This window comes from Hydra vulgaris, chromosome 13, assembly GCF_038396675.1.
Source record: "Hydra vulgaris chromosome 13, alternate assembly HydraT2T_AEP".
In the NCBI taxonomy this organism is placed as follows: domain Eukaryota; kingdom Metazoa; phylum Cnidaria; class Hydrozoa; order Anthoathecata; family Hydridae; genus Hydra; species Hydra vulgaris.
Window position 1 is genome coordinate 52,367,501 of NC_088932.1, and position 23,799 is coordinate 52,391,299.

Genomic DNA, 23,799 nt, shown 5'->3' on the forward strand with positions numbered 1-23,799 from the left:
TGTAAAAAAATAAAAGTTTTTAATACAATGCAAAAAAACCTTTTTTTTCAATTTCTTTTGCTCAAATTTAATATAAAAAAAATTTTAATTTTCTTTTTTATATTATGTTATTTTATTGCCTGATTGTACCATACTCATACTAGCTGATTGTATCATACTCATCATGAGTATGATACATATTATATGATATTAGTTAGTTTTGTGACACAAGCACAAAAATAAATAATATGTCTTTTTGAATTTGATGTGTCTCCTATAAAAAAATCAGCTAGCAAGAGTATGATACAATCAGCTAGCATGAATATGATACAATCAGCTAGCATGAGTCTCATGCTAGCTGATTGTATCATACTCATGCTAGCTGATTTTTTTATAGGAGACACATCAAATTCAAAAAGACATATTATTTATTTTTGTGCTTGTGTCACAAAACTAACTAATATCATATAATATGTGAAATTATTAACTTTTTATTATTATTAACTTTTCGACATAGTTGAAAACTAGCATGAAAACTAGCAATTCTAGCATGCACAGCGCACCAATATATTTATGCCATTTTTTCGAAAACTTATTTTAATTTTTCTTGTAATTTTCATTTTTTTATTGTATATACTACATTGTATGTACTACATTGTATCAATGTAGCTACCATAAATTACCATTTTTTGAATATAAAGTGTAGTGGAATAGAATAGAAGAGTAGAATAAGTGTAGCAAGTGTAGCAATTGCTACAGTCAGCTCAGTTTTTTTTTTCTCTTTATATTTTTTACATACATTTTTTTTTCATACAAAAGAGAAAATAATTTAAATAAGATACGGAGGTTACAAGTAGTCAAAATGTGCGGCCGTCACGCAGTGGTTAGAGTGCTTGCTTTATAAACCTGGATCTCAGGTTCGAAACGAGCTCTGGACAAATTTTCGCCTCACGGTAACGAAGGAGGTGTGACCTTCCTGGTCAAATTCACTTGTAAGGACTTCTTGGGGCACCTAAAAACACAAACGAACAAAATCCGGCGCTTTAAAAATTTATTCAAAATCGCAAGTTAACCACGCACTGCTTCAATTTAGAGGTTTTAGGTTGACCTAAATGGTACTCAAGATGTTTCAAAAGATATCAATACTTTGGGTGGGCATGAGATATATTCCATTGAAAACAAAATAAAAAGCGTTCCTTTTTTGGATTTATACACTTTTTTAAATAATCGCTTTGCAAAAGAAATTTTAACTCAGTAGCGGATCATGCGTTTTTTGGTGTTTTAGATACCAAATTATAAACAAAGAGTAAACTCCAAACATTTATATGTTTATACTAGTGTCAAAACAAGGAAGTTTTGTCAAAATATCAAAATATTTGGAGGCTGGGAACTAAAAAGCCCTTTAAATCTTGCCCCTGCCCTAAAGTGGAGAGCAACAAGTTCATAATTTTTGTTATAAACTATTCTTAACTAAATTCATATTAATTTAAAAATTTCAAATTTTATGAAAAAATCTTTTATAGTTCAAGAATTATGTCAATCTTAAAATTGTAACCCCCTCAAATTGAGGGGGGTTAAAACTTTAAATGGCCATCATTTTTGAACGCTATAAAATTATTGAACAAAATTTAAAATTTTTTATAAATAATGACCTTAGTTAAGAATAGTAAAATTTTTTTTTGCTTACTTGTTGCTCCCACGTTTGGGGCAAGGGGGGCAAAAAATTAGGGTTGTTACTGTTCCCAGGCTCCAATCAACCCAATAATATGCAAAACATCCTTATTTGACATAAACATAAACATATAAATGTTTGGATTTTATCTTATGTTTGGAAGTTAGCTTTCTCAGACAAAACAAAAACACAGAATCCACCCTCTGTCTCAACTATATAAAAATGCCTTTGTTGTTATTTTTAGCTTTATTTTACACCTGAAAAGGTCTCTGCATTAGAACTGTTTGAAAATTTACTTTGCATTTAGATATTAATATAAAAATTATACTAAAGATTCATTAAAAAAACTCCCATTATTGTGTCAAAATGAGCTTAACAAGACAAGGGTTTCATAAAGAAAACAGGAATATAGTTTGTTTCTGCTGTCTAAATAAAGACGTAAAATGTCATAAATTAGAAAATAACCCAGCTCTACAAGAACTCATTATTCTATATGTGGATCCAGGCTTTTGTTTGGAAATCAATTCTCTACCATCTGGAGTTTGTTCAACTTGTAAAAAATGTCTTCATTTAAAAAAGGTTAAATAAAAGTTTGTCATTAATGCTAATGTATTGACGATATATGAAAATGTAAATATATATATAAACGTATATGAAATACTATATTAAAAAATTTTAGAATGAAGGGTATGTCTCTCAAAACATAGAAGATATGTGGAAGATTGGAAGAGTATTATTACGAAAACTAGGTAGGTTACAGGATACTAGTTTATGCACATGCCCGATTTGCTGTATTGCAAAAGAGAAAAGGAGTCATAGAAAAATCTTTCTGAATTTATTGAAGATTTTGGTTTTAAGCATAAGTCCTCAGATGTAAATAACACATCTTTTTGCACAGATTGCTGCCAAAAGGTAGGTAAAGGTATCAGACACCCTTGCACAAAATCTGAAATAGTGTAAAATCTACATAAGCTCATTCTTTCTCAAGACTCAAAAACCTCCCAACAAGTTATTTCCTCTGTACTAAAAGATATGCATAAAACATCTGAAAATAACGAATTAACTATAGCAACAGGTAAATGTGTATTTATATTTCTTTACCTATCTATATTTATTAATAATTTTATAAAATACATTTATATTAAAGTTAAACATTAGTGAATAGAACGTTTTTCATATATTTTTTGTAGGTGGTAAAGCCCTTCATGTTGCTCTCTACTCTGGAGATGTGCATAAACCTATTTTAGAAATATCTTCAGATACATTATTTAGTATAAAAAAGAAAATGGATCTTCCCATGTCAGCAATGGATTGTATAATGACTGAGATACGTAAAGATTTGGGTCGCGGAGGTAACAGTAATGCACATGAACTTTGTTTTGCATATATTCATATTACTTATATATTTATAAATTATTCTTGTATTTTTTGCTAGATATTGAACCTAATGCCTCAAAAATTATTAAGGACAAATCTTTCCAGTTAATTGAATTTTATAAAAACGTTTTATGCAGCTTTCAACAAACACACAGCAAAGGAAAATACAAGGTTGTTGATAAAATTCAAAAAGATGTTGTATTTTTTCCTGAACCGTGGGAACTAATAAAAAAGATTTGCGAACACAGAAAACTTAACCCCTACAATTGCTTAATAAGAGTTGGTATTGATGGAGGTCAAGGCTCACTGAAAGTCATAATGAACATCTTCAACCCAGAAGAGCTACAATCAGAGAAAAGAAACATGAAAAATACAGGGGTCAATACAGTTCTTATTTTGGGTCTTGTACGTGGAGTACAAGAAAGTAACTATAATTTGGAGAGGCTTATTAAGTTACTTAAGCTAAATGAGCTAAAATACACAGTAGCAGCTGACTTAAAGCTTATTAATTGCTTACTGGGCATTTCTGTAAGTTAAACATTAATTATTTTGTGTAATTGCATAATAATTTATAAAAAGTTATTGCTTTTTATTACTTTATCAACATTTAACTTATTATTTAAAGTCTTTTTTAATACTAATACTTAAAGGCACATGGGGGAAAGTATGCTTGCTGTTACTGTGAAGGTGAAAAAAATGACAAAAATGGAAAGTTGAGGACTTTTCAAAGTTTGACTAGTTGGTATCAGAAATTTATTGAGGATGGGGAACTTAATAAGGATATGAAAAGCTATAAAAATGTTGTTCGACCATGCCTAATTGAAGAATCTGGAGAAACTCTTGTTATTGATATAGTTCCTCCTCCTGAATTACATTTGTTTGAACATATTGTTACACAAATAACAGATGTTTTGATGGCTGAGGAGTCAATTAAAAAATTCCTAATTGGTAAAACTGTAACTAGGCACGGTTACAATGGAGGAGGATTTGATGGACCTAACTGTCAAAAAGTACTTTCTTGCTTGGATGAACTCATAACTATAGCTCCACTTCTGATGATACCTTGTATTGAGACTTTAAGGAAATTCAAAATCGGTATGCAATCAGTTAATTACTTTTTCACTTATAGTTTATAAGTAATTATAAACATAATTCCTTAGAATTTGTTCATTTTAGTGACAGAAGGATGTTTTGGAATGAAGCTATCTCTTGAGTTCAGCAGAGATATTCAGGAATTTGTCTCTGAAATGTGCAACTTGCATAAGTATCTGATAGAATACACGACACACAAGATCTGTCTAGGTTGGAAATTTCACATCATACAGTCACACCTCGTCATGTTTCTTGAAAGAAAAAACAAACCCTTGGGTATTTTCAGTGAGCAAAGCTGTGAAGCTGTGCACAAAAACATTAACAAGACAATGAAAAGATTTGCAGCTTCGGAGCTGAGCAAATGCCATGGAGAAAAGCTTCGTAAAACGGCCGTAACCTACTCTAGTATGAGGATGTGAATAATTTTATATACAGTACTAAATATTGGATTATTGTAAAATAAGAAGTAATCATGAATAAAAAATGTTTGAAAGAATTAATACTTTGTATTTGTCTCAGTGTTGTTTCATTCTAGTGATATTCTTAGTTTATAGATAGTTGAGACAGAGGGTGGATTCTGTGTTTTTGTTTTGTCTGAGAAAGCTAACTTCCAAACATAAGATAAAATCCAAACATTTATATGTTTATGTTTATGTCAAATAAGGATGTTTTGCATATTATTGGGTTGATTGGAGCCTGGGAACAGTAACAACCCTAATTTTTTGCCCCCCTTGCCCCAAACGTGGGAGCAACAAGTAAGCAAAAAAAATTTTTACTATTCTTAACTAAGGTCATTATTTATAAAAAATTTTAAATTTTGTTCAATAATTTTATAGCGTTCAAAAATGATGGCCATTTAAAGTTTTAACCCCCCTCAATTTGAGGGGGTTACAATTTTAAGATTGACATAATTCTTGAACTATAAAAGATTTTTTCATAAAATTTGAAATTTTTAAATTAATATGAATTTAGTTAAGAATAGTTTATAACAAAAATTATGAACTTGTTGCTCTCCACTTTAGGGCAGGGGCAAGATTTAAAGGGCTTTTTAGTTCCCAGCCTCCAAATATTTTGATATTTTGACAAAACTTCCTTGTTTTGACACTAGTATAAACATATAAATGTTTGGAGTTTACTCTTTGTTTATAATTTGGTATCTAAAACACCAAAAAACGCATGATCCGCTACTGAGTTAAAATTTCTTTTGCAAAGCGATTATTTAAAAAAGTGTATAAATCCAAAAAAGGAACGCTTTTTATTTTGTTTTCAATGGAATATATCTCATGCCCACCCAAAGTATTGATATCTTTTGAAACATCTTGAGTACCATTTAGGTCAACCTAAAACCTCTAAATTGAAGCAGTGCACGTTGACTATGTTATCGAATTATTTCATTCGGAAAAATGAAATGCTTCACTGAAAAACCCATGTTTTTAACGGGTTTTGTCTCACATGTCCATAAATTTTTGAAAGAATGTCAAACATTTCGCAGTGTACCAACTTAAATTGAACTGGGAGTAAAATATAATGGCAAATCGACTGTACCAAAAGTCAATTTGTCATGTTTTGAAACAACTCTTATACATACCTCCGATAATTTATTTTATATTTAGGCTATTTACCTGCAATCTTTTTATTAACAAGGTCTTACGTAGTGACTAAAAGTCATCAAGCGAGATCTGGAGCTAAAAAAAAATTGTGTAGCAAAGACAGAAATTCTGTTAAATATCCACTCTCCGTTTTAAAAATTTTTTTTTTTAATAAATTGGATAACAGTCATTGAATGAAACGGTTTTATAATTATAAAGACTAAATTAAATAGCACCGTCTGTTGGTTTCTTTATTTAGTCTATTATGAAAATGGTGGAATTTGTTTATGTTTATGAAAAATGGTGAAATGTGTTTATTGCTGTTCTATGAGTTATTTATTATTGAAGAAGTCAAACGATTTAAAAACGTTTTGAAAAATCTGTAGATTTCCCAGAGAGAAAGAGAAGAAAACACGTTGGATAGAATGTTTACCTAATGCGAGTTTTAAAACGACTAGCAACACTTTATTATATGATCTGATTGGCATCAAAACTTCAAAAAGGTTAAACTAAACATTTTGAACAATTTTCCTCTAAGATAGATTTTTAGTTTGTTTTAAAATTGCAAGGAACTTTCTACTACTTTTTTTTTACTTTGAAAATTTATACTAGGATCTATTATTCTCTGTGAAAAAGTGTATCTTACAAAAGTGTTATTGTATCAATTAAGTTGCTGTTTTTGGAAAACCAATGATATAAATTTTCTTTTGAAAAGTGTTTTAGATGTTATGATAACTTGTATATGTTTGATGGTCCTAAATTTCTTTTGAAAATGTTGTGAAAACCTGTAAACAAATAAATTCCTAATTTTTATGTGATCAAATTCATTTAACTTTAGAATCAGTAAGAATGACAAATAGCAAAGCAAAGGCAATTAAATGTGATACAAATCTAATTCTAATATTTAATGAAAAACCTTGGTTAACTACAGATAGAGCTCTTTTATTGTTTGACTCTTATCAACGTTATCAAAAACATACAAAATAATGGACTCAGAAAGCAAAACATTTTTTTCTGATAATACTTACAACATTCTTCTGATAATACTTACAATGTTCCCAAACATTAACAAGACTGGTGAATTTATTAAAATTGCTGTCACATAATGGAAAAATTTTAATCTAAAAAGTGTGTGCAGATATTTTAGGTTCAATAATGATCAAAAAGCTTCCTCAGAGATCTAAATGATAAACAGAGAAAGTTTGTTTTGGATTTTTGGGATACATGAAAAAAATCAGAAAATAGGCATAAAATATCAACACATGTCTCAAGGCATTACATAAATTATACATTTGAAGAAATAGTCTAGCTGATTAAAACGCTTTTAAGAAAAACACTTTAGTTACAAATATGTTATGTTAAGAAAATTTTTTACAAAACTACTTGAAACAGAATTTAGAAATTTAAGAAAAGTATCTTTAGACAAATTTTTTAAGTGTTCTTTGAAACCAAAGAACTTTTTTGACAACACTGTTCAATGGCTTTTCTTCAATTTGATTAAAGATAAAGTTTGTTGGACTTCCATATTCAATACTTTTATGCTTTAATGCATTACTTAATTGAAATTGAGTGTTATCATTACTATTTACTTTCCTATATTAATTTATAAAAATCCACTGAAAACTTTCTACACGAAAATCAAACAAAGAACTTTGTTGTTTTAAACAAAGAATGACCATATTAAGTTTGTCTTGTTAGGTTGACATTTATTCATTGACACTTTTGTTTTTATTATTTGCTGAGATTTGTTAATTGTAATATGCCTGATGTTTGTTATTTTGGGATTTTAAAAGCATTCCTTATTTATTTAAAGCAAAATATTTATATTTAAAAGCTTAGTTACTTTCTATTTTTTGTTTGATTTAAAACCTGTTTCTTTTTTTTATTGTTTGACAAAAAGTTTATTGTAATTTAGTAATGAAGTCTATTATTAAAAATATGAAAATATTTATAAATTGTTTTTATTAATTTATATGTCTGTGTTATATTAATATACAGTGTCTATTTTATTTTTGAGATATTTTATAAAGCCATTAAATAAAGCATAATGTGTTTTGAAACAAATTTTAATTAAATAAAAAAATTGTATGTTAAACAAAGTTAGATTAAATTTGTCGTTTTCATTTTCAAATATCAACATCTAATTTTTATGCAGACCAAAACATTTTAACAACCACAAGTATTTTGTAGATTTAAATATATAGATAAATTTATATGGTAATGTTTTGTGTATTATTTGGCATAAATACATTGACTGGCAATAGGAATACCAAGAACTAAATTTAAATACATTGATTGAGGATAAGGTTTCAGTCAGGGTTTTAGTCATGATTAAAAGGCATAAAAGATAAGTAAACTATTATATCGTTAAAAAATATTCAGTTTAACTAGATGGTTTTAACGTCGCGTAAATCAAGTAACGTTCTTCTGCTCTAAATGAATGGAAGAAGAAAGCAGTGGTAGGGGACCTCATGTATCACTATAAGCCACTGTAAATCCAAGGCTGGCGCGAAGGGTACGTGATATCCTCCCCCACCCCCTATCGATAAATTTAAGTTCATTATGTCTGCAAATTTAGCTCTTTTAGACCGGCAAATCGGCATATGTTGACCATATAGTACAGTCGGCAAATGTGAAAAGCAAGGGCCTTTTTTTTTAGACAAAAAAAAATATTCATAACATTTTCGCTACAGTCAATAAAAATCCTGGATCCACCCCTGTATAGAAACACGTGATACATATAAACATGTGATACATATAAACATTAATACTATCGTATTTTATATCAAAAAATTGAAAATAACTTTTACGTGTACCTATGACGTGTACAACGTGCATTTACGCGTGTAAGTTTTATTTACGCGCGCAAAATATGATTTAAATTAAAAAAATCTGATTCCTTGATCCAAATTACCATAAACTATAATACCAACTTTAATTAGTATAAATTTTACTTGTGCCTAACACTACTACACGCGCGTATACGTGCTAGAGTACACGTACAAAGACTGACTTAATTTAAAAAAAATAAAGGTATTTAAAAATCAAAATACAATTAAGCATTAAAATAATATTAAAATACAAAAAAATATAAAATACAAAATAAATATTTATCTTATCTAATTTTTCTTTCAAAAAAAGAAAACCTAATATTAATAAAAAAAGCTTTATTTCATTATTACGGCATTACCAAAGATGAAACTTCAGGGGTAAATGTTTTTCCATTTTTAAACTTGTATTTTTTGAAACAAATGTTTATTATTACAAGATCACTTCTAATTAAGAGGTATTGGTCTTGGTTTATATCATTTTTTCTAGATATCTTGGTTGTATGGTTTAATCTGGCTTTGCAAATTTTACTTCTTCAGAGCCTCTAGTGACTCTACAGAGTAGTAACCAATTGACCGTTCTAATGTCTCAGATATATGCACACTATGTTTCAAGAGTTTTTGAATAGTTGGGGCAATGACATACCAGCAATTGTTTTTGAGTATAAGAGCTGCAGTTTTGTAGCAAAAACTTTCAGAGTTCAACTCATAACAGAACCATGATATTAGGTATTAGGTATTAACTGATATTAGGATTGTCCTAAATCTAATAACTACATCTACTGCCACTCCCGATATATCAGCAAATGTTTTAGCATTTTCAAATACCCGCCTGGCAGTGTTCCCATCTTTAGTGTAGCCAAAACCCTGTTTGGACATATCAAGTATAAAATTTAGCTCATCTCTAAACCTCAGTTGAACATTCTTTTTTCTAATTTTTACTGATGCTTTTTTTAATAGGGGATTTAGCAAAGTATTTTATAATGTCTAACTTATATCCTGAATATAAAGTTTATTCAAAAGATCTGAGCCAGCAATGGAAAGTAGAAGGGTCCAAAGATAAAACTTTTTCATTGATTGGTTTAGATCTGATCAATACTGGGTTATTAAAATCACTGGGCTTAGCTCCGCAAACATTACTTGACCTCAAACTTGACTAGTCTATTCATTTCTGCTTTTAAAAGTTTATATTCATTTCTTATCAACTTATCCGTTTCTTTTTGGTATTGGAGATCTAAGGATCATCAGTTATGTGTATTAGAGGGATCTTCATACATGTGTACTTAATTTGAGTAAAACAATGGCTGTCTGGAAAAGACTTAATTTTTCTCCTTAACTTTTGCCTCTTTAATTTTTGCCTTGTCCAATATTTGTATCAGTATATTTTCATTTATAGGCACATTAACTGGAGGCACCATTAAAACCACCTTTAAAGTTAAGTAGATTATTAAACCTCCCCCCACTTTAAGCAAACATTTTTATTGAGTCTTGGCATTCCGTAAAAGTTAATATCCTTGTCAGAGTATGACTAAACATACCCTGTAGAGGAGTTGAAGCAGATATTTCTGTCACAATTAAACACTCATGATAACATTTGTGTCTCTAATTCTTAATTTCATGAAGTAAAGGATAAATACCTTCATCATCATATTATCAATGAATTTCTAATAATTTGATACTCTTCATCAGAAAGGTCATACTAAATTTTTAAGCTCATGGCATCAACGGTTTTTATTTTTATTGGAAAACTTATCTCCGTGATTTTAACTTTTTCAGAAATTGTAGCACTTTTCATGAAATTAAAAAAGTCTTTTTTGTTAGGATCTCTAGTGGCTTTTTTATTGAAGCTTAAGCCAATGCTTCAGCAGGATGTTCAGCCAATTTGGCAACTTTAAACAAGATAATATTTAATATTTAAGCGTGTAAACTATTTTTTAAACTGGGTTGAATTTAATTGATTTATTATTACTGTAGATCTTCTTCTTCTATCACCAAAATCTTTCCAGTCCTTGCACTTTCTACTTGGACCTGCTGCAACGTTTTTTTTTGTCAGCTGTTACAGCTTTGTCCAACCAAGTTTACTTGTGTTCCGGAAGTCTTGAGAAGGTTCTTGGATGTTTCCGCAACTTTGATCGGAATTTACATTTAAATATTATTAGATTTCTTTAGATTTATCATTTCAGGTTTGTCAATACTTTCAGAGTATAGCCCCTCCAGTCTACGAAACTCACGTAGAAGAGCCTCGAGTATATTACCATGATTAATTCTTAAGTCTTGAATTATAGGAACTAAATGTATTCTTTTCATGGGGAATGTAACCAATGAAATATTGTTAGTTATTTTAAACGCAAGTTTTAATTTTAAAGCATGCATAATGCCGTCAAATCTTGCATATTTTGGTTTTTAAGGTTTGATAATTAGCACCATCTGCTTAAGCATGAGTTTTTTTCTAATAGGAACTAAATGTAATATTTTTATGATGAATGTAAGCAATGACCTATTGTTCGCTACTTTATACGTTTTAATTAAAAACGGAAAAAAAACATACAAAAAAAACGAAGTATTGAAAAGGTCTTTATTTAATTGGGGCAAGTAGGGCAAATGATTTTTATTTTTTCTGCTATCATATATACCTATCAATAGGAAGTGTTAAAATTACCATGGAATCTAGTGGAATCTTTTAGTTTTTAAACTAAACTCTTAATTAAACTAGTTAAAATATCAATTTATGACACAATTTTGAGATCTCAGTAATGAAAATTTAAAATTAAAATCTATTATCAAAAGTGTTGTTAATAGTTACCAAACATTTTAAACATATGACTTCAAAATAAATTTTGAACTGTTTTTACTCATGTCAATCTTAAAAGAGTTACACTAAAGCGAGGTTTTTGTGAACGAGTTTTCCGATAAATAAAATAAAATAATAAGTCTCGGAAAATGGCGCATAAATTGAAAAACAGAAATGTAGTAGAGCGATTTCTTCAATTTAATCCAATTGAACACCATGATGGAGAATACGTATTTAATCTTGTGGTTGGTATTCTTCAGTTTCAATTTCAAAAATTGCCAATCACAATCTTACGATAATGCCAGCAATATGAGTCGAATATATTCTGGTGTGCAAGCTAGATTCAGAGAGATTAATCATTTAGCAGAATAGGTTCCATATGCTGCCCACAGCCTAAACTTAGTTGGTTCAGCTGCCGTGGAGTGTTATTCAGCAGCTGTAAATTATTTTGGTGTCATACAGTCAGTTTATAATTTTTTCTCAGCTTCAACGAAGAGATGGTCAACTCTTAAAGAACTTCTTAAAGAAAACGTATTTGTTTTACAAAGCTTATCAGAAACTAGGTGGTCCTCTAGAAGTGATGCCACAAGAGCTTTCTATGCAAATTACTTACAAATTCGTCAAGCATTATGTGAAGTCACTAACAGCAAACATCAACCACCAGCAGCTGTTCATGAAGCGAAATCACTGGTTAAACATTTAGACTACTTTGAAACTGCGTTAATGTGTGTGATTTGGAAAGATTTACTTCAAAAGATGAATATTGTCAATAAAGCCTTACAGGAGCCGGGTATTGAGCTGTGCACCATCATTAAACTGTACGATGGTCTCATACAGTATTTTCATGATACACACAGTAAGTTTGAAACATTCGAAGGCCAGGCAAAAGATCTCACAGAATCTGATTACAAAGAAGCTACACAACGCAAGCGAATACGGAAGCGATTTGATCACAAAGTTATGGATACAAGTAATCCCAGTTTAAATGTTAGTGCCAGTGATAATTTCCGTATTCAACAGTATAACGTTATCATAGACAGACTTAATAATGAGATGGAAAAACGCAGAGCAGCTTATAAAGTATTGTACGAAAGGTTTAACTTTCTTCTTGACAACAGATCTTTGTCGAGTGAGGAAGTAGTGTCTAAAACCAAGACACTAATTCAGTTGTATCCATCAGACCTCGAAGACAAACTTACCGATGAGTTTTTGCTGTTTTCTCAAATGTTTAGTGATGGTAAATCGGTGTCTGATAAGATTAAGCTGCAAATAGACAATAAACTAGTTGCAAGTTTTCAAAATGTTAATATCGCTTTCAGGATTTATCTCTCTATATTAGGCACAAATGCAGAAAGCGAACGTTCTTTTTCAAAATTAAAACTGATAAAAAAACTATCTGCGTTCAACTATGGGACAAGCGCGACTATCCTTCATGGCACTGCTATCAATTGAAAATGAAGTAATGCGGGAGATGACATTTGAAGATGTTATAGTTGATTTTGCAAATACCAAAAGTCGAAAAGTTAATGTCATCTAATTATACTGTTTGATTATAAACATTTTTATCAATTAGTAATATTATGCTGCATCTGTATGATTGTTTTATTAATGAAATGAAAAATACTTTAAAATTTCTTTTTTTTTCATTTCTTTTGTAGGCCCCTGTAGATTCGTAGGCTCTAGGCACAGTGCCTATAGTGCTTAATGGATAAGATGGCCCTGCATGCTGAAGATTTAACAAATACAGTTTACGTTTTTAGCAGAATCTTAGAATGTTGTTCATAGAGAGAATTTTTTTAATTTAATTTAAAAAACAGGACGAGTAAAAGAAGGATCAAAATTGGGTCATATTATGTTATTTCAAAGATGGGGTGCTTGATTTTGAGATTTTTATTTAACAATCTTAAATCAAAATAATAAAACAACAATAACAAAAATACTTTTGATATTTATCAAATTTCGGTAATTACGAATAACAGTAATTACAATCGTCACACTTGAATGCGTTCATGCGTTTATAAATGAGTTTTTTATTAAAATATAAAGCTTTAAGTATAAATCGATATATATATATATATATATATATATATATATATATATATATATATATATATATATATATATATAAATTAGTAAAAACACTTATCTAATTTTTGATTACTTCAACACTGTGTTAGAAGTAATCAAAAATTAGAAAAGTGTTTTTACTAATTTATTATTGCTCTGTTCTTTTAGAACATTGAGCACTCTATTTGTAGAATACACTAACATAATTTATAATTTATATATATATATATATATATATATATATATATATATATATATATATATATATATATATATATATATATATATATATATATATATATATATATATATATATATCGATTGAGAAAACTCAGACTGTAAATACAAAGAATGCCTACGCAGTATGCGAACGCGCAACAAAATCAGCAAATAATCTGAGTTGTGAAAATTGTAAAGAAAATGTACCACGATAAGTGTACCCCCAACAATTATTGTGAGGGCGCGGTTGTGCCTCACAATGGGGACAAAACCGTTTTTTTCACTAAGTGTAATTGTTGTGTAATAACATTTTCAAAAATTGTTTTATTTTTTTTTTAATTGCAGCAATTTAAAGCTTAATAATGTGGTTATTGAAATAAGCTGATAAAAAAACACATTTCCTTTTTTATTTTCATATAACATTAATCCAAACGTTACGGTGCACAGTGACTCAAAGTGAAGAAAAAACGGCAAAAATTATATAACCATCACATTTTAATATGTATTGAATAAATAGTTTTTTTGTTTTTTTTTGTCTAAAAATCAATTATGTGATTTTAAGTTATTTTTACGCGCAACAACCAGCAAAACGTGCGCATCTAAAAAACACGCGCGTATGAAATTTTACAGTGATTCTTCTGAATGAACTCCAATGGGAAGTTTTAATGCATCGGCAATCTGTAAACATTGTTCTAAAAGTTTGTGAACGCTTGGAGGAATAACATACCAAATATATTCAGAAAGAATTTTATCTGTTGTATAATTACAATAATTTTGAAAAGAGGTTGGATCTTAATCATATCCTGAACAAACTGCTTTTAAAATTGTTTTAAGTCTAGAAATGATGTCAACATCTACACCAGTTATCTCAGAGAAAGTATTCGATTCCTCAAAGGCTCTTCTGGCAGTATTACCATCATTAGTGTTTCGAAAACCTTGTTTTGGCATTTCAACAATAAGACTTAGTTCTTCCCTAAACTTCTTTTGGATAAATGCTTTTCTTTCTTTAACTGATTCTTTCAGATTCTTCTCAGAGGTTTTAGCATAAAATGACCTAATTTTCAATTTATATCCAAGATGAGGAATGTACTCAAAGCATCTTATCCAAAGGTGAAGAGGTGAAAGGCCAAAAGATAAAGCTTCTTTATTGACAGGTTTAAATCTAATCAATTTAATGTCATTCATCTCTATTGGCTTTGCTGAACATACATTACAGCTTTGAGAAGAGGTAGTACTCGTCAGTGCATTAACAACTTTTCCATCAAACACAGTCAAATCCAAATTATACTTTATAATTGCTGTCATCATAGATGAATCAGCCAGTTCTGACTCTAAACTTACTACAAATGGTTTAAGTTTCTGAATCTCAATTCGTAATCATTCCTCTTCTTCTTTAATTAGCATATCTGTTTCCTTTTTGTACTGCAAACATACTGGTCTGCAGAAATGTGTACTAGATGGTTTTTTGTTGTACCATATCACTGTATTATTAACAGTCAGTTTAAGAGGCACAATAGATGTTTGGAAAATACTCTCTTCATTTTTAATAACTTCATCTAGAGTTGTATCTAAATATTTTTGTTTATACAGACTCTGGCTAGACGCTCCATCAAAACCGCCTTTGAAATGCATCATTCCATGCTGATTGATATCTTTAGCCGATAATTCAGAAAATATTTTGTTGCAACTATTTAGACTCAAGATTCTACACAGTGTGTGATTTAAAATAGATTGAAGGGAGCAAACTGCAGATGTTTCTGAAAAAGTCATATTATCAGGATAGCATTTCTTTTTTTCAATTAAAATTTTATGAAGAGACGGATAGATGTTTGCATTTTGTAATAAGGAGCTATTTCTGATTACCTGGTATTGTTCATCGGACAGATCACATTGAATTTTTAGGCTGAGAGCATCTTCAACTTTCATTTTAACAGTTTCAAGCTTAAACATGTTTTTCCTAATTTCATTTGCTTTATTTGGGTCCAAAGCCTTCTTTACTATAAAAATAAAATTGTTTCTATTAATGTTGGATTCAGTTGCTGCACTTTTTAAAAAAGCTAAGGCCAGTGCTTCGTGATTGTTTTCAGCTAAATGGGCAGTTTTAGCTCTTTTGCTTCTTTCCCCAAGATTTTCCCAAACTTTATTTTTTCTACCTGAACCTTCTTTAAATTTAATTCTTTTAACAAGATTGGGGAAAAATTCCTCCTGTAAATAGAAACTTAATTAAATAGAATGATTGCATAAAGAAAATTGTTAACAAATAACTCTGTTTCTTTACCTGCAGCCAAACATCTTTTTTTAAAATCAATCTTTCATAGTTTCTATTATGCTTATCTAACTTAGCTCCCACTTTTGCTTTAAAAACAGACAACTTATTGTTTAAGTTGGTAAGCTCTGATTTATCGAAGTCAACTTTATGAAGGTTATAAACATTGAAAACTTCTTTAAACAAAGATTCAAGCAGATTAACTTTATTGAAACCTAGCTCTTTAATTTTTTGAAGATCAATTCTTTGCATGTTTTATATATAATCTATAACATAACACACAAAAGTTTAACAACCTTATTGTCATTTACATTATAGCTAAATAGCTACAAGTATTTTGAAAATCCATATATATATATATATATATATATATATATATATATATATATATATATATATATATATATATATATATATATATATATGAGCTATAAAAAAATTACTTATCAAATTTTTTTATATTTTACACTGTGTTTTCATCTCTAAAGACTCATCAGGATTAAAAAAATTGGATAAGTGATTTTCTGCTAATTTATAATAGCTCTGTTTTATTAAAAACATTTAGCACTCTATTTTGTAGAATACAATTGAAACTATTTGTACAACCTTTAATCGTATACTCGCTGAATATAACATTTAGCGAATATATCATTTAGATAAAAGCTCTATTTTAGATTGAAACAAATTGGAGCAGGTAAATTTTATTCCATTAAATGGTGTATTGCTGACAGTACTCAAAAACACTAAAATCAGCGTGGAGTTATGCAGAACATTTTTGTTCCTGTACCACATATAATGTGTTACTAATAAAAAAAAAATTTTCAACTAATATTTTTCTTCATGCTGAGTAATAGCTTAAACCTAATAATCTTTAGAAAAAAATCATTCATTTACATTGTGTATTGACACAATTTTAATAAATTAATAAAAGATACTAACACTTTAACTACTATGTCTCCATAAAATAAATTTCTAAAACTGACTATTTTATCGAACATTTCCGTTTTTTTTCCGTCATAAAAAAAGCATCTATAAAGTGCTTCAAATTTATACATAACCTCGCAATGGCTTCAAAAAAAGTTTTAAATTGTTATGCATCTGGCCTTACCATTATTATAAGTTATTTGTATTTAGAAACTAAAGACTTTTTTTTTTTTTTCCTTTTTTGCCACTTTTTAAGGATTTTGAGCCACTGTGCGGTGCCGGTTATGCCCCCACTTCCCCTATAATAATTGGTAAAAAAAATTTTGAAATAAATAAAACTAAATGCTTTTAAAACTGTATATATTTTCACGATATTTGTGCTTTTCACATTACTTCTTAGCTTGTCAAAACAAGAAATCTTCTAACTACTTATCTATTTAGTAACGTATAATAGACGATCGGTATTTTTAGCGTATAATCGACGATCGGTTTTTTTAGAAAAAAAAAAAACGGTTTTCTGTTTTGAGAAAACTGAACAAAAAATCGGTTAACCGGTTGCGGTTTCCACCGATTGCCAAACCCTACGCCCCATTTAATTAGGGGCCCCAAAAAATGTTTTAAAAAATTATTTTTTATTTTGAATAATATTTTAATATAATATTTTTTTGTGAAATTATTAATAATGCAAATAATACGATTTAAGCATTCATATTTATTATTATTCTACTTTATTTATAAAATCACTTTAAATATTTCTGTCCGAGGTAATCTTACAATTAAGCAGCTTATCTTTAAGTTTTATGCGCTCTCATCTGAAAACGTGAAAACTAGAATGTTTAGGAAAAGCGAAGTAAATAAATAATTTTAAGTAAATAAATTTCAAGCTAATTGTTTCAAATAACTACTTTGAAATTTATTTACTTCGCTGTTACTACTGCTATTGCTATTAAAGTTTTTTATTATTTGTTTTTTATTTTATCTCTAGTATTGATAAAAAATTGCTAAAACTTAAATGTAATTTAAATCATAGCAATAATCGATTGCAAGTTCTTTAAAGAAGGTAAGTATTAGTTTCATTTTTCATGTTTACACAAATAAACTTATATAACTAAATATACAAATTCTAAGCATTTTGAAATGGACATTTATAGCAGTGTTAGTAAATTTGCAGGTTCAATCACAAACATATAAAACTGATCACTTCGACAGCAGCAATTCCCCTGCTCATCAAAATGAACAAACCTTCAGAATGATATCATTTATATCAGCTATATAGCTGCTCAAATGATCTTGAACACATAGTTTGATCTAATCCTCTTATTTGCGGAAATGAATCTACTATTGAGAAGACATGTCGTTCAACCAACCCTGGAAGGCGGGGCAATTTGATGAAGATGACGTCAGTTTTTGGATTAACCGTGATCCACAAGAGTGTCAAAATCATTTTGGACCGTTTGATCTTGTAGATTTTACAATACAGAATCCAAGACACGGTATTGTTCAGAGAGCGCACTTTATGGGAAAAAAGCAAATAGCAAAAGGTTTTCGCGAGAATGGCTCATTTATTCCCAAACAACTTGTTGTGTGAACTGTTTCCCTTGTAAACTTTTTGTTTCAAAAGAAAAATTAAACAAACTCACTAGCGATGAATTTAATGATTAAAAGAATATTATTCAAATACATCAACATAAAATTGGATCTCCCCAGTAGGCACGCAACGTTTTATTCACGTTTCAATCACGTGTATTTTAGGTGACTTTGTCCAGGTTACTATTTTACGTCAAAGTTACGTGAAAGTTACGTGCCAAAATATCGCGTCTAACGGAACTGTTTTTATTCTTAATAAAAACCTGCACAGGTTTTTATTAAGAATAAAAACAGTTCCGTTAGACGCGATATTTTGCACATTTATTTATACATATTTATCACATGATAAGAAATATAAAATAATATTTTTTATTATATTATTTATTTTTTTATAGTATAGTTTTTGTATTCATTATATTAGTTATAATTATTTTACTGTTATGATGATATAATTAATTTTTATTGTAGTTTAATCATAATTAAAAAAAGAAATTGGTCTATATTAGGTATGCGGAAATTGCGGTTTACGGCACCGATAAATGTGCTACAATTCTGTGCCACGCTTTTTAATGTTTGCTTTTTGTTAGTGAGGTAGGAACGTTTATTGTTGCCACAATTTTTAAAATTTATTATTGACATAGATGTTTTTTAAAAATTATTAAGGTTAAACTTGAATAATTTTTGTCTTTTGATTACAATAATTAATTTTATAAGTGAATTTATTGATGTTAAAAATATTGTTTCATTTCAAGCATTCTGCAAACATAGCAGTTATGTTCTTTCTTTTTTCTATCTATATCTTTCACCTAAGTTTACACATTTTCTATGCACCTGCCAAATTTTATTGAAAAATAAACATGCCAGCTATCCCTATTTTTTCCCCCAAATTTGGTACCTCAATTCCATTTTTTGAACTTGTTTCCGAGGGATAAAGGGGGGCGACGGTTTTGAAAAATGTAAAAAGTTTTTGGTTATATTCAATGCAGACTACATAATAATAATTACTATAATTTGTTTTATTTTTAAACTTTTTCACAAACTTTTTAATAATGTAATAAAATAAATTGATTTAAATAAAAATGAATATTCCAATCAGTGTTATTGAGACAATAATTGAAACAAGTAAGGATTAAAAACTTTTAAATTGAATACACTAAAATAAATTTATTCTTGACCTTGTTTATCTTATCATTTTTTAATAATTATATGTGTATATATATATATATATATATATATATATATTTATATATAAAATTATTAATATGGTGTTTTAAATAACAGGGTGTTTACCCCCTCTCCCCCCCCCCCCCCCCATATACCCTGACTTAAAGATCAACCTCATATTTGTTCTAGAAGTAAATTAAAGCAACTACTAGCATACAAAAATTAGCAATTTCATAAATAAATACTCTTTTATAGATGAATTAATGATATTATGACAGTAAAAGTGGAGGTTGGGTGGCCCCTCTAGTCCACCAGCTACAGCCTGAGGGTGTCGGCTAGAGTTAATGTGTAGATTATTCTTATATCTAACTATTGACACCAAATTTTAAGCATTTAGATAAGAATTGACAAAGTTATAATAATTTTAGTTACATAAAACTTTATTTTGACCACAGTTTCATCAACAAATCCATATATCCAAAAATCGTTACTAAAAACGTCATAACTTCTTGTGGAATTGCTCGATTTTGATAATTTTTTCACTTTTAAAATATTCAATTTAAGCTCTTTCTAATGATATATAACAACCTATAATTTATTTAATTTAAAAATTTCATGTAGCTTACCTATCTATATGATATCTAGTAACGCAATGCATTTAAAACAGAACTTAATAGTCCAATATATTTTAAGTTGTAATATCTAATATCCAAATTATATCACATTAAGTTAAATAAATTAGTACCAAGCGTCTCTATTTGCCACATAAATAAGATTAAACTCAAATACAAGGTATGCTTTTTTCCTACTTTATGATATAATTTTTTAGACTGGCGAATTTGTCCATTTTGCTTACTTAATTTAGTACAAAATAAGTTATGTTATAACGAATTTAATATCAAATTAAGTAAGCTACATGGACAAATTATAAGTTCTAGCAGAACTTATTCTTGATTCTTGAGCAATAATAATGTCTGTAGAACTTCTGCATACATTATTGCTCAAGAGTCGATTAGATAAAAACCAAAAATAGATTTTCTTCTATTATTTGGTTTTTATCAACAAGGTTAAAAAATTTATCCAAGATAATATCAATAAACAAATGTATTATGTTATTTGTTATTGATATATGTATATATTATTATTATATACTTTATCTTTTTGTAATATATGGCATCTTGATCTTTTGCTTTGCTTGTTAAAAAAAGTTAGTACTTATTTATTTCATTTTTTTATATTATTTAAATATTATATGATTAATATATATATTTGAATTGTATCTATGAAATTATTATTGTATATATTATATGACTTTTATTACTATTGTTATTATGTACAATATAAAACAGGTTATTAACGCGGATTTGTTTAATGTTTTCCCCACAAAAAGATGATTATGATGCTATTGTATTTGAAACTGCATTATACTTATCTTTCAATGTTGACAACCTTCCAATATGTAAAGCAAGTTTCTCTCAAATAAAGCATTGCTTTTTTAAAAATTGTTTCATGATTTAGATCAAAGAAATAGCAACACCAGAAAATCTTGTTGCCAAAACAGTTGGCGACTCACCATGTAAGGCTTGTGTTAAAAATATGTGATTTAAGATAATTATTTGATAATCATATTATTATTTAAGTTTTTAATTGATTTTTTTTTAGCTAAATTTGGTGTCGCTAGCTATTATTGGAGAAAATATCAACTTATTCATTAGATAAAGTTTGATGCATGCTCTTACACAGTTTCCTTCTTCACGTTTCAATCATGTATATTTTAGGTGACCTCGTCCAGGTTACAATTTTACTTGATTGAAGCATGAAAGTTCCGTTGCCAAAATATTGTGTATTTTGGAACATTTTTTATTCTCAATAAAAACCTATGATTAGAAACTTGGAAAGATATTCTTTATTTTATTTACTATTTTTTTATAATTTAGTTTCAGGGATTATTTTTTTTGGGATATTCCTGGAATACCGGATATTTTTCTGAAATTTATCTTTTTCCAAATATCCGAAAAGTTTTCCATACATGCAAGTTAAAGTACATATTATTGTCATCAACTTGGCTGAATGCAAAATTAAGGGAAAAATTAGGGGGAAAATATTCTGAATTTTTTCAGGATATTTTCCGCAAATAATTTTCCAAATTTTTTAAATATAATGATTATATGAAATATTTAGTTTATATATTCATTATTGTAATTACTTTTTATTATACTTTTATAATAATATAATTATTTTGCATTGTAGTTTTATAGTAATAAAAAAAGTATCAGGGTATAAGATATCTTATAACATCGCAATGCATTTTTGACAAAAATAAAATGTCACATATATAATATTTTATCTAAACATATTATATTATTTTATATGTAAGTTTTATCAATTTAGGTTTAATAAATATATTACAAAGCTTAGTTCAAAATCGTGTAACATTATGGCAGATAATTCTCATATTGCAACATGCAAAAGATCAAAACCTAATACAAGGTATACTTTTTTTTCTACCCTATTATATAATATTTTAGACTGTCAAATTTGTCGATGTAATTAATTTAATATTAAGTAAGTTATTATAACTTATTTAATATTAAATTTATTAAACTACATGACAAATGATAAGTTCTGTATAAAATATTATTGACTAGGAATATCATTCTGTAGGAAGACACAATAACCTTTTAACTTTTAAAGTTTGAGATAATTCCCTTTTCCCTCTCTTCGTCTTCTTTTGTGATCGCACCCTGTAGCAAGAATTTAATTTAGTTCATATCTTGTTGGAGAATGCAACTTGATTCTGAGTTGATTTTTTAGCACTTGGTATTTATTGGTGACCTAATTTGACAATACTTTATTATACATACTTTTAGTTTTATACTTAATATATTATATATAATTAGGGGTAGATGAGGCTCCTTAGCCGTGGTGAATGTTTCCACAGCAAAAGGAGCCTCAAGGTGAAAATCTCACCATGGGTAGGAAAATCATGAAATAAAATCCCCACTATAATGTTGTGTGGTCATGTGGTAACTATTACATTTTTAAAAATTGTTATAATTTTTCTGTGTGCATTCTAAAATTACATTTAATGTTCAAAACTTTGTAGATTACTCATTTAAAGCAACTTCGTGGGCTGTCACCTTTGCATCTAGTGAGTTAATGTATGAACAAGTTAATGCAGAAACAAGTGCAAATATAAGAAGATGGAAAACAAAGAAAACAAATTATTTAATCAGATGTTATCACATAAGGTGAGTACAGGTATTTTTTATTTTGTACTTCTTTTTTTTATTTATCTGTCGACTTTTTTATTATGCCTTTTTTTATTAAATCCTTATTTATTTTTTAGCAATAAGAGTATAAAATTAGAAGGCAAATGACTTTTTTTATTTTTCTACATTGTATGTAGTATTGTTTTCTTAAAATTATTTAATGATTTAGATAAAAGAAAACAACTAGAAAATCTTGTTGCCAAAATGGTTGGCAAATTACCAAGTAAGATTTGTTTTAAAAGTTTGTGATTTAAGATAATTATTAAATAATCATATTATTATTTAAGATTTTATTCGTTTCTTTTCAGCTAAATCTGATTCATTAGATAAAGTTTGATGCGTACTCTTATAGGAGAAAATATCGACTGATTTGTTAGATTATGTTTGAAGCGTGCTTTTAATGGAGAATATATCGACTGATTCGTTAGATTAAGTTTGAAGTGCGCTCTTTGTGGATCGAAGCGTGCTCTTCGTAAGTTGCAGATCTATGACTTTGTACTTATTACTTATTGGATATAAGGAGGATATTTTAACAAAAGTGCAGCTTTTATTACAAATTCAAAATGTTTATGTCAAGAACTAATATACTGACTAATAAAACCATTTCATTTAATACGTATTAAATATTTCCTCGACGATGAGTTTTTTTGCTTTACACGAATCCAAACACTTCGTTTTTATAAAGCATAATTATTACTTAAATATTACGTGCCAAAATTTAAAGCTAAAAACGCAAAAGCAAAAAACGTAAAAAGCACGTCTTTTAGACAGTTCATGGGGACCAAAAAGTTACCTAAATATCACGTGCCAAAAGTAACGTGAAAAACACGTCCATAAATCACGTGAATTGGTCATTTCATGGGGACCAAAAAGTCACCTAAATGTCACGTGCCAAAATAACGTGAAATTCGCGTTTTTGTCACGTCGCTGTGCCTACTGGGTCTTCACAGAAAATACATGTTGACATATATT

General features: G+C 28.5%; 1 protein-coding gene and 1 long non-coding RNA gene across 3 annotated transcripts; both read left to right on the forward strand.

Moving 5' to 3' along the window:
* The first annotated feature begins 11,477 nt into the window (after window positions 1-11,477).
* On the forward strand, window positions 11,478-12,780 carry LOC136089994 (uncharacterized). The gene is made up of 2 exons (XM_065816098.1): window positions 11,478-11,577; window positions 11,813-12,780. Exons 1-2 carry the CDS (start codon window positions 11,478-11,480, stop codon window positions 12,778-12,780), a joined length of 1,068 nt encoding a protein of 355 aa, XP_065672170.1.
* Window positions 12,781-20,844: 8,064 nt separating this feature from the next.
* LOC136090130 (uncharacterized) lies at window positions 20,845-23,449 on the forward strand. Of its 2 annotated transcripts, XR_010643193.1 has the most exons (5): window positions 20,845-21,131; window positions 21,218-22,045; window positions 22,662-22,806; window positions 22,997-23,050; window positions 23,136-23,449. It is a non-coding gene; the product is annotated as an uncharacterized LOC136090130 (long non-coding RNA). The 2 variants fall into 2 exon arrangements; XR_010643192.1 differs by lacking the exons at window positions 20,845-21,131; window positions 21,218-22,045 and having other exon boundaries at window positions 22,381-22,806; window positions 23,136-23,448.
* Window positions 23,450-23,799: the final 350 nt, after the last annotated feature.

What these genes read in the sequence shown, in the direction of transcription:
- LOC136089994 (XM_065816098.1), top strand. Translation starts at nt 11,478, where the DNA reads ATGGCGCATAAATTGAAAAACAGAAATGTAGTAGAGCGATTTCTTCAA. An exon ending in CGTATTTAATCTTGTGGTTG is followed by an intron (nt 11,578 to 11,812) that starts GTATTCTTCAGT and finishes ATTTTTTCTCAG; the next exon opens with CTTCAACGAAGAGATGGTCA.